This window comes from Tachypleus tridentatus, chromosome 11, assembly GCF_004210375.1.
Source record: "Tachypleus tridentatus isolate NWPU-2018 chromosome 11, ASM421037v1, whole genome shotgun sequence".
NCBI lineage: Eukaryota > Metazoa > Arthropoda > Merostomata > Xiphosura > Limulidae > Tachypleus > Tachypleus tridentatus.
Window position 1 is genome coordinate 63,922,482 of NC_134835.1, and position 15,741 is coordinate 63,938,222.

General features: G+C 33.0%; 1 protein-coding gene across 7 annotated transcripts in view; it reads left to right on the plus strand.

Annotated features, from left to right (window-relative positions):
• The window catches only part of LOC143232308 (protocadherin gamma-B2-like), a 52,579-nt gene extending 45,435 nt beyond the window's left edge, over positions 1–7,144 (plus strand). For 6 of the 7 annotated variants that reach the window (XM_076467554.1, XM_076467555.1, XM_076467559.1 and 3 more), the window contains 3 exons: positions 311–589; positions 3,530–3,980; positions 4,355–7,144. In XM_076467554.1, coding sequence (XP_076323669.1) covers positions 311–589; positions 3,530–3,980; positions 4,355–4,438 — 814 coding nt within the window. In that variant the 3' untranslated portion in view covers positions 4,439–7,144. The remainder of the gene's footprint in view (positions 1–310; positions 590–3,529; positions 3,981–4,354) is intronic. The other variant, XM_076467558.1, reaches the window with a different exon arrangement.
• Positions 7,145–15,741: the final 8,597 nt, after the last annotated feature.

Here is a 15,741-nt window from a genome sequence, read left to right on the forward strand (position 1 = left end):
TAGCATTTATCTATTCTTAATTTGTTATTTAAAACATACATCAGAAGATTTAGATTATGTTTATTTTAGTATAACTATCTAATATTTCATTTGTTTCAATCTTTAGAAAGTTATCACCTTATTTAATGATTATCAGTAAAATACTGTTTTGATTCCAAGTAGGTAAGTGGCTAAATTGACTATGGCCTGTGATTTGTTAATATATCCAACAGAGAATTACACAGTTAGACAGTAGAACCAAATGCATGTTGTTGATTCTAAATAAATGTATGGTGTTATTTCTTATTTTGTTGATCCTAATTCCTTTCAGTTTTTTTTCTATCTCGAATCGTGGTGAGCTCCGTATCCGACAGGTTGAAAATCTGAATTCATCAGTAATTCACATGATTGTTGTTGCCACAGACAATGGAGTCCCACCTCGCCAATCAAGTGTTCCGCTAAGTGTTACATTCCCTGAGGAGTTATTGCAAGGTGGTACCCCAGAAGAAAATCAGCCGAATAACTCCTTTATTTTGATGGTGGTTTTTGGAGTGATACTAGGGACTTTGTTGATTGTCATTGTAACCCTAACACTGTATATATTGAAGAGGTAAGTCTTGAAGAGGTATTTGGTTTTATCTTACAACTTCAATAATGATGATTGATTTGTGCAGTGGCCTTTTTTGGCAACATTATGTGTATTCTCTTTGTTCGAATTAACCTTATGGTAGCTTGTTAATCAAGATATAATTATGAGATCTTTTAAAAGAAATAATCCTTTATTTAAATTAAATATTAACAAATAGAAAAATGGAAACAACAGTTTTAACAATTAGCATTTCAATTAAAATTACAACTTGCCATCTTAGTTAGAAAAAAAAACAGTAATAACAGTGATACAAATTAGGCATAGATGGCATGAGCAATTGCTTAGATCAATAAATTTAAATGTATTGTACTTTGGACTGGTATTCATTTGTAGGACTAATTGAAATGTGCTTATAATTTTTTAAATCTCAGTGCCAACCTTTTTCATGAAATGAGGCCTGTTTATTCACTATAATTTTTAAGTCATCTTAAACATATGTCTCTTGTCACAATACACCAAACAGCATTTTCTAATATATTTTCATGTGAGGCTGTACTAGGAATAATATGTAAATGTATACTATGAACTATTTGTTCTTCAAATGAAGTTTCAGTATTAGCTACTAAAATGCATATTATGTCACAAAGACACCATTTTCATAAATATCTTACTGGTGACTCTAGTCTGACCATTCAGAATGCTTATTTCTAATAATCATTAAGGAATATAAAATAAACTGTCTTGTTGTGTACTTGGTCAATCAATACATTAAATGGAGGTTTTAGTATTGAAAATTGTCAAGACAAAAATTTAAAAACATCTCATTAATTATGAAAAATAAAATAGTAGTAAAAAGCACATTCGGTCACAGACTTTAACAATGTCTAAGTAAATCTTTTCCTTTTCGTATTTCTATCTGTATAAAGTAGAAGCTCACAGTATTTACATATATATTGTTCCTAACGTTTACACTGTTTACAATTCCTTTTTGGGTCATATAAGTGATGTTCAAAGGGGATCTTTCACACTTTGAGTTCACTATGGTTCATTTATGTTAAATAAATCAGTATGTTTCTAAGATTAACAAGCAGATTTAAAAATAACAAGAAGCATGAGTGCTTTTACACAGATGGCTCTTCTTCAGAAGTAATAAGAATTCATTCATATTTTTGGTACAGAAAGTAAATCATTCTTACTTTTTCACCCGCATGGCAGTTCATCCACACTACATACTTAGAGAATATTATCCTCACTCTAAAAGTCCACAAGGAATCTCTACATTTCAAACAGTCATCCATCCTGCTGGGATCCATAAGTTATCACAGCTGTAGGTTTATCATGGTCATCCATGCTCTAAAGTTGAACCAAAGACCATTTATAGAGTCTTAATCCAAATTATACATTTATGCCAAATAAGCTTTAGACAGGATAACTCACAAACCAGGCAAGTGCTTTAACAATGAAGATTATTTCAGGAAAAGCCTTATTTCAGGGTCATGGGATAAACATCAGTTGGACACTTGTTTTTCTTTAGTAATCTAATTTGTTTGAATCATCTCCAATGACCAGGATTCGAACTGGGATACGAGCTACAAGTGAGTGTGATGCCAACTAATGTAAAGTATTAACCCACTGGTAATTATTAGTAAAACACTTTCTAACAAGTTTAAACTATCACATTACCTTCACAAAAACACGGTACATTCTAGGTCATTTTGCAGTGTTGTTGGACTACCACTATTTGGGTTCCTGTTTTTATATAGCAATTTAACTCATATAAATTTGCAGCAAGTAGGATTGAATTTGAAACCTATTGCATACTAAGCTGGTGCTCTATCAAGTAAACAAAAAGGTGAACATAGTAGCAATAACTGACAAAACAGTTTTCTACTATTTAATTTACTACATTCTTCTGATCTCAGGCTTTATCTTATAGTTTTGGGAAGACAACTAGTTGGATGCCAGTTGTTATGTGATAGTTCAATGTTTTAATTGATTTGACTAACTATTAAACCTGAAACCTCTTGCATACCAGGTAAATGTTCTATCAACTGAGAAAGGGTTAGCCCACTATCAGTTGCCAGTAAGACACTCTTAACAACTCTCTTTGCCTTAACATTATATAAGTTCACAAGACCTCATCTGTACTGTAAGAGATACAAAGGGTTACCCATAGAACAGTCTTCTAAACTGAAAATTTTAAAGTGTTAAATTTTTTTTGAAGTTATCTACATTATAGATCAGTACATCATAAGATCTGAAAGATGTGATTATGGTTTAAAGATTCATAACAAGTCATCTGCAGAGGTCTACATTAAAGGGTTATACAAGGGATTATACAAGTTATTTAGATTCATACTATCATTTTTGGTTCAAGTCAACTAACAGTCATTCACAGTATAAGGCTCGTTAATATTATAGGGTCGAGGGTGTCAAATTCACAAAGAATCAACACATTTTAAGGATAATTCATTAAATCTACAAAACGTAATGAGTCATTCATAACACAGAAGTCCACAATGGATCATTCATATTATGCACATCTACAAAAACCTGACTATGACGTAAGAATCCAACACATTTCACCTGTGTTATAAAAATCTATACAGTTAGTATTATCACACCATGGGGTTTTTTAAGGAGCACCTATGATATTTACATTCATTAAGAGGCTCAACATGTTACATGAAGCCTCACAAAATTACCCATGATACAGTCATCGATTGAGGGTCATTCCAGTATAATAAACAATAAAGATCCGTGTACACTAGCAGTCTACATCTGGTTATTGTCTTTGCATTTCATTACTGACAGCAATATAATTATTGAATACCAGTTTTATGAGTGATCAAATCGAATTAAAAATATTATTTGTTAACATAAATTTCTTCATACTTTGTTTGCATGCTTATAAGTATCGTATCTAGAATATAGGAAATATTTTGATTAATTGTTTTCAAGCAAGCAACATAGCGAAGAGCGCTCTTCTGCTGTTCGAAGATCTCAATATCAGAGTAAAGTGACAAGGCCTTCACCTGCGAGAATTCAACCAGCCAACCACAATGACGATCAGAATCAGCCTGAGCAGGGAGCTGATAGGCATGCAATATTTATTGTAGATCAACCCGAACTGAAGAATGTGAAAGAAGAAACTGTCAAGAACAGCAAACGATCTCCACAAACTGAACACGTTAAAAAACAGAAGTTACATTCTCCAGATGATAACTTTCGAGAAAATTCACAAGAAAACAAAACAGATATGATTAAACAAAACCAGTCTAATGTAAATGGATATGCCCAAGATTTAGTGACAGAACTACAAAGTAAGATCCACACTATTCGATGGCCAAATGGATCCATCCCTCGACGAGTTAAGAAGCTAAGCTGGGATGATGACGATAGATCAATTGGAGTGAGTGTAAACTTCTTAATGAATTACTACGATCTAAATTATTCACACATTGGGAATTATTTTTGTTGTGAAGAAATTGGGAAGTTCATTAAATTGAATAACTGTATAATATCTGAATTTCACTTAGGTTCTCTATCATTTTTTGTTCATATTAACATTATTTGCCTGTAGAACGTACAGTGTCTTTTATTTTACCCGATGCCAACATCGAATATTCATTTAAATTATAAAAACTGAACAAGGAAATGTCATAAACGTTCCTGACTTTAAGTTTCAGCGAATATTCTGCTGTTTAATGTTATTCTCATATTTCTTAATTGGTAATAATTGTATGTGTGTGTGTGTATATATATATATATATTTTGTTTTTGCAGACCGAGCTGGACCCGGATGTCAGCGTAATTCCATTAAAGTTATCTGGAACAACGGACCGTTCAGACATGTTAGCCTACTTTTGATATGTATTAAACGCAGTTCTTCGGTTTGAAAATGGTTAGTAAACAGACCCTATGAGTCTATCCCAACCGAAAGTACTTGTATAAAACAAAAAACTTAACTTACATCTTTTTAAAAATAAGTGCCTTTTAAAAACACTAACCTTCAATTATGTCATCAAAAATGAAGAATAACATATCGCATTGAATATAGAAAAGATACCCTGATGTTGTAGAGTACTGCTATTAAACTTCCAGTGTTTGATCTGTCAAACATACTTTACAATATTTATTTTAAAAACGATTTTCTGTGGTCAGTTTAGAAAATATGGATCAGACAAGAATTCCGTGAGTGACTGTAATGGTGTTCATATATCCAACAAGACCGTGATAAATGATTTAAACAAAATAAGAAGAAAGACTAATTCATCCTGTGACACTTTTAACAAATACGGGCTTCCACACTTTTTATATATTATTTTGCTTGTGCAGAAAGCAGTGGAGAGGATATTGCATTGGCAGAAAAACGTATTTTGGTTTGCACATTTCACTAAAAGTGCAGCAGGATATAAAGAAAATCAAAAACTGTTATTTAACGAAATAACTGCGTTAGAACTATTGAATGTTCTGTGTTTGTAGTAACTGTTCAAAGAATACTGATTTTTTAGTACGTGTAGTAATTAATCAATGACAACTGATTTTCAGTACGTATAGTAATTAATCAATGACAACTGATTTTTCAATACTATCAGTGGATTTAGTAACTGTTCTATAGCTAGTGACGCTTTGTGCTTGCTGTGGTTGTTCACTGCATGTATAAATTGTTTTAATGATTAGTAATAACTGTTCACTGACCAATGATATTTCACTGTACACGTTAACTATTTGATCACGTTATTTTTCAAAATTAAGTTGATATTGATTTTAAAAACAAATACAGAAGCGTGCAAGTTGTTTGTAACCTTTCAGTTAATGAACCGATACAAAAGTACTTGTATTGTTTGCAGCAGAATGAGAATCATGTTTAGAAAATTTCCCTGATCCGTACATCTCCTAAAATAATGTTTTAAATATTCCTTACACAAAGTATTATAAACTATTCAAACATTTGCGATGGATCATTATTATCAGTGCTTACGAAAACCCAGAATTTATTTATTTTTTCCCCCTACACAGTATGGGAAGTAGAAAGTAGGCTTTAATTTCAGACATTTAATTTTGGAAGGTTTGTTACATGACCTAGGTATCCTGTAAATTGGAGTATGTCTACGCTGTGTTTCTAGTTACGTATATGTGGACTATCTTGTTGTTTTATATGTTTCAAAGGACGCAGAATTCATAGAAATATAAAAAGGTGCCATGGAAATGCTGAAGATAGCACCAAACTCAGTAAAAGATTGCTTCCAACTCGTATACCAAGATCCATTTCCTTATTGCTCAGAACACTATTGACTTTCAGGATGTATCAAAGAGACTGATTTGTGCCCATGCAAATCTCGTATAAGGATCTTAATGACCCAACGTCAGAGTAAAACCGTCTATAATCTATATTGAGCTCAAGACCACCTGGATTGGGCCAATCAAGGCTGGACACCGGTTCTCTTGATAGACAAATCCACGTTTTGCCCTATATAGTCAGACCATTATATATCAGAATGTTGAGAAAATATTGGAGTGTTATCAAAATGCTAGCATATCCAAATTAACATTGTGACGAGACCATCGTGACCTGTGACATCATTAGCTTTGATGGTAATATTAGCCCATATGTGCCCTAGGACAGTTTCTTGTAACTTTTTAGTAGAAGGGAGAGATCTTAAGCATTTACATGATACTGTGGCACTGATTACAAATTCGTACTTATGGATGAAAATGCCACTCGCACTATGCATTAGTTCCGGATGAACTTCTTCAGAGGGAGCCACCTATCTATAAGAATAGTCTGATTAAAACGTGCTTTACAGCCTACCTTACTTAGCTCGTAACTCTTTAAAATCTGGAAGATGTTCTTGAGGAGAAATAGTACAACCTTCCATATGTCGTTATTTAGAGACACGTGGAGATTATTCTAGACAGTGGGTGATAAGTGCTTTCGAAGGACACTAGTTGTTAACAAGACTTTGTTGTTTTTTAATCAGTTGAAAAAACAAACAAACAACTAATCATTCAGCAAAAATATTTCATTTTTAAGGGTATTCTCTTCCACGTTGAGTTTTATAAAGACAGTGGGGAAAAAAAGTAATATTGTTTATGTTTGAGAATATGTAAATCAAATAAAATGCACAACCATAAGTTGATTACTAGTTATCCATGATCTTCTCTCTTTAGTTGAAAATGATCCCTGGTATATTTTGAATGGTACAGAAAATTTTTCTACCGTGCTCCTCAGCATTCAAGAAATGTTCCTACATCAGATATTTATATCATTTCTCTTACTTTTCAAGTAGCTTATCTTTTCTTCCTTATCTCTGCTTTTTCCGTTTGCTTTAAGAAACATTATGAGTAATAAACTTTAAAAATGCATACGTGTTTTTTACTCAAATAAATTTATAAAACTTTTTCAATGTATCTATAACTTATTTTTCAATTTATAAAGAACGCGATGTTCAGTGTATGTTTGTATTATTGTAATATATAAGAATGAAGAAGTTGTAAATAGTTATTTTAATCTTCATTTATTTTTAGTATATTATGTATTTATAATTATTAAATGTTCTGAAAAAACTGTAACGTGTATTATATTGTTTTTTGTTGTAGTTGTTGAATTTCGCGCAAAGCTACGCGAGGGCTATCTGCACTATCTGTTCCTCATTTAGAAGTGATATTTCAGCGTGAAAGCATCTATTCAACACCGCACAGCCAGTTATTGGGCTGATCTCTTAAAAATTAACAGTAGGATTGGCCTCAAAATTTAGAACGCTTTTACAGTTGAAAGGACGAGCAATTCAGTGATGGGATTCGAATGTACAACAAGCATATTGCAAGAAAAACGCTACAAACACCAACCCATGTCAGGCGAACTTGCATCGTACAAAGTTGTTTTAAGCTGCTTAGATTTAAATGACGACAAATACTGTATACAAGCATATTAGGTGAGTTTCTTGACATATCAAACATGATTTTATAAAACCTTCATTCGAATATTGAGTTGGACCATCTTTCGATGTAATGATAACCCCGACTTGTTACGACATAGAATTTGCAAGTTACTTTGTTTTGTTTGTTTGTTTGTTTGTTTGTTTGAAGTTAAGCACAAAGCTGTACAATGGGTTATCTGTTCTCTGCCCACCACGGGTATCCAAACGCAGTTTCTAGCGTTGTGAGTCCGCAGACATACCGCTGTGCCACTGGTGGAGGGGCTACAAGATACCAGGGGTATTTTTTCGATAATAATTCTTTCGTCGAGAAATATGGCTTGCAGTTGACAAACAGTTATTGTTAATGGTTTAGTGTGGCAAATGTGATATTAAAGCTCATCTAATAGATGCTCAATCGGATTTGATGATTTTGCTGGTCAAGTGAGGTGATTTGTTTGTTACGATATTTGAACATATGAAGAAAGTGGTGTTGTATTATTATATTGGAAGAGCTAATGCACATCGTATTAGAAACATAGAATTGCAGTGCGGAGATGATCAACAACAGTATTCAAAAGACTCGAACCCTTTCACATGAATATTTTCTAAATTAGTAAGCTATTTAGCTACTCGATTGTATATTGTTTTAATGTACATTATATAAAATAAGCTGTTTCCCTAATTTATGTTAATAAGTACAGAAAACGTACGTTTTACACGAAAATACTACGAAATATTATACATTATCTATGCCAATGTAATTTCATGTAATACATTTATTTAGCTTTTTAGGCTTTTAATAATCTCAGCTTCAACTAAACCTTCAAATTTTCTTGTGTAGCCTTGAAAGAACAGCGTAGTAAACTAAACAGATTAATTATATTTAGTATATATTCAAAATGTTTAGTATTAGTTTCTGACAAGGCTACATATTTACAGAAATCGTAGCTAAAGTCAACCTACAGTTGATAATAGCTAAAGATATATATTGTTTCACATTCTTGCATACAAAAATTACAATGTATTATTTCATAAAGTTGTTACCATCCTTCTTGAAAACGTGTAGAGAAGTGCGTGACCTTTCATAGCTTGTAAACAAAATGTATGGATAAATGTAAATCCACTTGCTACCTTGCGAACACATCGTATACAATATTACCAAGAATACTGAGACAATAAATCACCAGTTTGTAACGATATCTAACCCAGTGAAAACTCTTGCCAACAGATATCAAAATAGATTCGCCTTGAAAGGTTAGTAACTGCCGTAGAAAGAAGTTGGAGTCAAGATGTCATTAGGAAAATATCTTGCAAACCTTCACAAAGGATCAATTACAAGATGCAAAGATTATATCAGTTTCTGGAATAGTTCACATCGCCTGTAATATGTAGTATTGTCACATTTGTTAAAATTAATCATTCGTAGATTCGTGCTCGCTTTAAAACACGATGTAAAATTCAAAACCACACACCTGGCATTTAATACAGCATTCAGTACTTTAATAAGAGTTCAATACTTTAGATCAGCACAGTTACTGTGATTAAGGAACTACTTGTTGCTGGAGTCCTTGGACAAGCAACATCTCGTGAGCTAGTTGTCATAACTGAAAATTGGTTATCTTTTGTTATATTCTCTTAAATGTCAAAATTATGGTAAATTACAAAATAAGTCTGTTACTTAAAATCGGATTGTCTCTATTTGAAAGCGACTTTGATTATGCTATAGTTCTGGTCATATTTTAGCTGGTTTGTACTTTGTTCAAACCGGAAATGTTTCGTCTGATTATGACATTTTTAGCAATAATTTATTGTGTGTATTAAAATAAATCCTTTAGAGAAGGATGACATATCTTTTAGTATTGTAATATATCATACCATTTTGAGTTTAATCTACACCCGTGGTTTGAAACAAATTATTTCGATTAATCGGTTTTCTTCAGCCAAACTTAAGTACAAGCAAGTTTATCACATTTTTGGGAATAAAAATTTATTATGAAGAAATAAACTTTAGGAAATGTAGTCAATAAAAACAAAATGTTGTTAAATAGGTGAAACAACATGTAAATGAATGTAAGAGGGACACAAGCATTAACAAAACTTCATTAGTTTTATAATGTTGGGTCTGATAAGAAGTTGAACCATTCAGAATTAAGCTAATATTATATAGACGTTAGGAAAACAGACAATATAGCAATTTCAATAATTCATTCTCAGGCAACTCATAATATAGATAACAAAATGATGCTGAACGGGAGGATTACAAAGTCAATATAAATAACTGACCTTCACCTGTGTTAATTATCAAAAGTAGAAAATAAAAGCACCATGCTTACATATTGAGTTTAGAAAAATTAGTAATATCGCCTGGGTGGATAACTTTTTTCTAACAAAGGTAAATAATTTATTAAATACTTTGATAAGACATAAATAGTTTTGACATTGGAATTACTTGATCCATTTAAATGGCGTCTGCCAGCTACAAACGGAAATAGCGTGCATAAATTCATTTATTTCACATAATGCATATAATGTCATGGAAATATTCCTTGACTTAAATGAAAATTGTGTCTTAAATACATTTATAATATTCAAATATTTAACATGATCCCTATTTAACCTCAGAGGTTATTCAAGATTTTCGTATTTAAATAATAAAATTATTTAGTTGTGAAACCACACATCGGCCTTTAAGGGAAACGTAGTTAGCCACAAAGAAGTATCAAATAACCCAGAACAAATAGTTCCAGGGCGAAAATAACCGAACTGCTAAAAAATGGAAACATTTTCTGAATTTTACTTTTATGACAGGTAATGAACTGCAGGTATTCCTGTGATTACCCTCTTTCAATTAAAATGATACCCCCACACACAAAAAAAACGAAAAAGATCCTTTCTTGAGAAGGTCTCAGAAAGAAATGAAAATATTTAACCTTAATGAAAGCATCAGCATTGACATTCTCAGCTGAAAGTGGGCTTCATTTTTTGTAGATATTTACAAGTGAGCTGTAAAAGTATTAGTATCCTAAGCCCAAATTAGAAAGAAATGTGATATTCGTCAGGGAATTTTTAGTCAAAATAACGTAAAAGACTGCTATGAACTGTACTTTAATACATAGACAGGTTCAATATTCTGGACCTTCTGCTGTGGACGTAGATTCCAATTATTTAAAAATAAGTAACTATTTAAATCCACTACTATGTCTGTATATGGTTAAAAAAGGAGTCAAATGCCAATGATACCAAAGCATCATGAGCTACAAATTTGAAACTGTATTCATAAATAAAAGAAGTCAGAAAATGGACCATTTAAAATAAATATAATAAATATGAGAACATGAACATAAAATCTGAGAGAGCAGTGTAGAGCCAAGATAAAATACAATGTAACATATTTTTACAAATTGATGACAAATGTCTATATGATCATATTAGTGAACTTTAAAAAATAAGAAAAAATTTAAACAATATTTTTGCATTCAGAATAATGAATGACATCCTGAGTTTGAGCTGAGATAATACTACATGTTCTCATAACACCAGTAGTCTAGTAGCTTCATTATATAATTTCTGTAGTGAATATTGGTGTATGAAAGACATTTTAATACTAGATATAAACGACCTTATGACACCATATTTGTTATTTATCGTTGATTGTACACTCAACATTTTACTTTAGGAGTGCAACGGGATAATGTTTAGGCTAGTTATTTGGAGTGCAACTTAAATCCAGTAATTAATAGATTTATCTAAACTTCAGATTTACAGTCGTGGGTAAAACATACAACTCTCTAACTCGAGAAAATTTACAGTTAAGATGAGGAATTTACTTGGAGAGTGGGATTCAAAATACAAACAACACTTTAATTCAATGCTTTATGATACTTGGCTACACCGAGATTACCAAAAATATCTTGAAAAAGTTCAATGTTAAAATTAGCCTGAACAAACAACTGTCTCTCAATTAAACTTTCAATAATATCCATTAAATTTCTTGATAAGTTATCAATTAACCTATTCAGTTAAATATGCTCAGACATAACTTTCTTTAATACTGGGCCTGGCATGGCCTAGCGCGTAAGGCGTGCGACTTGTAATCCGAGGGTCGCGGGTTCGAGCCCGCGTCGCGCCAAACATGCTCGCTATCCCAGCCGTGGGGGCGTTATAATGTTACGGTCAATCCCACTATTCGTTGGTAAAAGAGTAGCCCAAGAGTTGGCGGTGGGTGTTGATGACTAGCTGCCTTCCCTCTAGTCTTACACTGCTAAATTAGGGACGGCTAGCACAGATAGCCCTCGAGTTGCTTTGTGCGAAATTCCAAAAAACAAACAAACAAACAAACTTGGAATATTTGAAAATAACATAAAATGTCTCAAATGGTTCGGGAGCATTCTACTAAAACACAGACTGCAACTGAGAGTATAAAACTTGTACTGTCATTTACGTTCTATGTTTTAGTGGAATGCTCCTGAAGAAATCGTAATGAGAAATGTCCAATTAAAGAAAGACAATAAATATATTAACTCAGTTGAAAATCGAGTTTAATAATGGCAAATTGAGTTAACGAATAGTCTATACCTCAACTAATATTATTATAATATAACAGTTTGATGATCTAATACAAAAAAACTGGGGTAGATTTTTTATGTATCAGTGACGTTTTGACTTTCATCTTTATCCTATGACCCACAAACGTTTCAGACCTACAACTTTGTATGTAGTAACGGTTACATACGTTTGGTCAATATTCATTAATCCTTTATTGAAATAACATTTCCACAAAATTGGGGAAGATTTCCTATGCACTAGTGAGCTTTGAACATTGACTTTTGACTCGTGACATCCAAAACTAACCACGTTTAACTTCCCTCAGTTTGATGATGTGATACCTGTACACAAGATTGGAATGGATTTGCTTTGTATCTGTGGTCTTTTAAATTGGACTTTTGACCCATGAATGTCAAATGTTAATCAGTTCTAGAAATTTGTACTTAGTACCTATTTTATAAGTTATTCATTCTGAATTAAAATATCATATTGAAAAGGACTCAAAAAGATTTTTTACGTATCATTCACCTTTTGACTTTGACCTCTAACACATGACTATCAAAACAAAAAACAAATGTAGAGCTTTTCATACAGTATTTGTTATATAAGATTGGTCAAAATCTGTTTATTAATTCTGGAGATATTCTGTCCACAAGATCAAAATGGACAGGTAAACGGGCTGAAGGAGAGGGGTAAACCAGTATACTGTTCCGCGATGCATTGCAGTTTTCCCACACCCCTGACTTATTACCACCAAAATAAATGTGTAATAACCTAGTATAACAATTTATTGGATTTACTAGCATACTGTACTTAGTTTCAGTTACTACATGTTATAATTTTTTATAACTTGAAAAGAAATAGTACCCCTTATCATTGGACCAGTGGTGAAAAGACAGAATTTAAAGAAAATATATTAGTAAATGTTTGTGTGGAGCAACGTTTCTCACAAATGGCTTTAGGAAACTAGTGCCTTGTGTCAAGGAAGAAACATCTGTTGCCGAAAGATACAATTTAGGAGGAGTGTGGGTGTGTTTTCTTATAGCAAATCCACATCGGGCTATCTGCCGAGCCCACCGAGGGGAATCGAACCGCTGATTTTAGTGTTGTAAATCCATAGGCTTACCGCTGTACTAACGGGAGATACGTTAGGAGGAATTATTGGCAATGTGAAAAAATACTGTGAATATTGAGAAAGAAAAATAGATCAATACATCTCAAATAACATACAAAAATGACTGTAAAAGCATATGGAAATGCGAAATATGAAAAATGATTAGTTTTTTATAATACAAATATTGCTTTAACTCTCCAAAAGAGCTTAATACATGTTGGTAAAAATATGCAACATGTATTATCCAATCAGCCACTTTTCAGGAATAAAAAGGGTTAAATACTCCAGACATGTTAAGTAAATACTGAGGCAAAGCATATAAATAGCACGTATTTGAAATCTAATCTTATTTGAAAAAATAAGATACATTTTATAGGAAATGTATACAATATTTGTGCGTCACAAACAAATATAAAAAAGGCACATGAGTACTTGCATAAACAAGTTGACAGGTACTTCTGATGGATCATTGCATGACTCCTCAGTTCTTTTTATCTAAAAACAGGTCTCTCTAAATTAAACACAATTAATATTAGCTGGAACAGAGGAAGAGTATAAACTTAAATCTGTTGTGAGGGCATCACCACATGACTGTTTTTCTCTTATAACATTTGTTGGCTGCAGCACACAGACATCATCCATCGGCCAGCAAAGAACATTGCACTTTTTGACCCTTCTAATATTAAGTGAAATATACTATGACATCCCTTCAACCAGAGTAAATATCATCTGCTACATAGAGCAATGACACAAAGCAACTAGAATAAGGCAAACGTCAACAGTTTTCTGGACTATGTTTCATGAAAAAAATGTTGCTGAAAATCTAAATAAATTAAAAAATTAAAATTCCTATATTAGAAAAGCAGGAAAAAATATGGTCTGTTTGCATACCACTACAGGAACAAGACTCAAAAATAAAATGGGAAAAGCCTGTGTTATTACAATACAACACAACCATAATGTATGTATTTGCAATTAATTAGGTTGTTAAAACGTACAACATTTGTTTACAAGTTTAAACGTTTTAGAATAACTTATTTCATCGTCAGCGACGTCTGAAAATCATGTTACAAAAATTATTTTTACTACAATTATGATATAATATAATATAATCATCATTTTATTTAATTATTAGGAAAAGCTGAAGTGGATGGATAAAACAATGTTTATATATATATATATACATGTAGCTGAGTTACGTGTGAAAATTTTGAACCTCACATTTACTCAAAGTGACTAGCGATACTCCCGTGACTGTTCATTATTTCGTCACAACATAGATGAGGCTGTATCTTCTAAACATCACCTGAACGATCATTGAATGATACTGACGTCGAAACCTTGCACAAAAAATGCTTTTAAGAACAATGGAATAAAGGTACCTAAAATTATAGCTACTTACCAGCTTTCTCGACATTTACTTTTAAGCCTGCATATATACAAACAAAGAATATATTCAGAATAAATACTATAATATTACTAGGAGATAGAAACATGTGGTTTATTCATATATCACAATACTCGAAAGGAAAAAAAAAACAGTTAGCCTGTACATATAGCCAACAAGATTCGCACAAACACACACAAATATTCATATAAGACCAAAACATTAACATACACTACATGACCAAAAGTGTGTGAACACCCGTGATGACGAGAAAACTCACTTGAAGAGAATATTATACATTTAAAAGGGCTGGAATGGGTAGAGAGGCACTAACAGAGGAGCGAACAACGTTTTTACCTTCTTCGGTCAACGTCATCCGCTTGTCTATTAGTGCCTTCTCTACCCATTCAAGCCGTTTTTTAAATATATAATATGTAGAGACCCGACCATCACACCCATATGTGCTTGTTGAACATATCATTCCAAAACCATGGGCATTAATATGGAGTTAGTTTCCCCCTTTGCTGCTATAACAGCCTCCACTTTTCTGGGACGGCTTTTCATTAGATTTTGGAACATAGCTGCAGGGATTTGTTCCTATTCAGCCACAAGAGCATTAGTGAGGTTGAGCACTTAGGTCGGGCGAGAAAGCCTGGCTTGCAATCGGCGTTCCATTTTATCCCAAAGATGTTTGGTGGGGTTGAGGTCATGGCTTTGTGCAGGCCAGTCAAGTTATTCCACACCAACCTCGGCACATCATGTCTTTATGGAACTCGCTTTGTGCACCGGGGCATTATCATGCTGAATAACAAAAGGCCTTTCCCCACACTGTTGCCATAAAGTTGGAAACACGCAATTCTCTAGAAGTCATTATATGCTGTAGTATTAAGATTTTCCTTCACTGTAACTAAAGATCCTAGCCCAAACCATGATTCTTCCTCCACAAACCTTTACAATTGGCACTATTCATTCAAGCAGGTAGCGTTTTCCTAGCATCAGCCAAATCCAGATTTGTTTGTCAGATTTCCAGATAGTGAAGTCTGATTCATCACTCCAAAAAATTCGTTTCCACTGCTCCAGAGTCCAATGGCAATGTGCTTTATACCATTTCAGCCGACGCTTGGCATTACACATGGTGATCTTAGGCTAGTGTACGGCTGCTCGGCCTTGGAAACCCATTTCATGAAGATCCCGACAAACATTT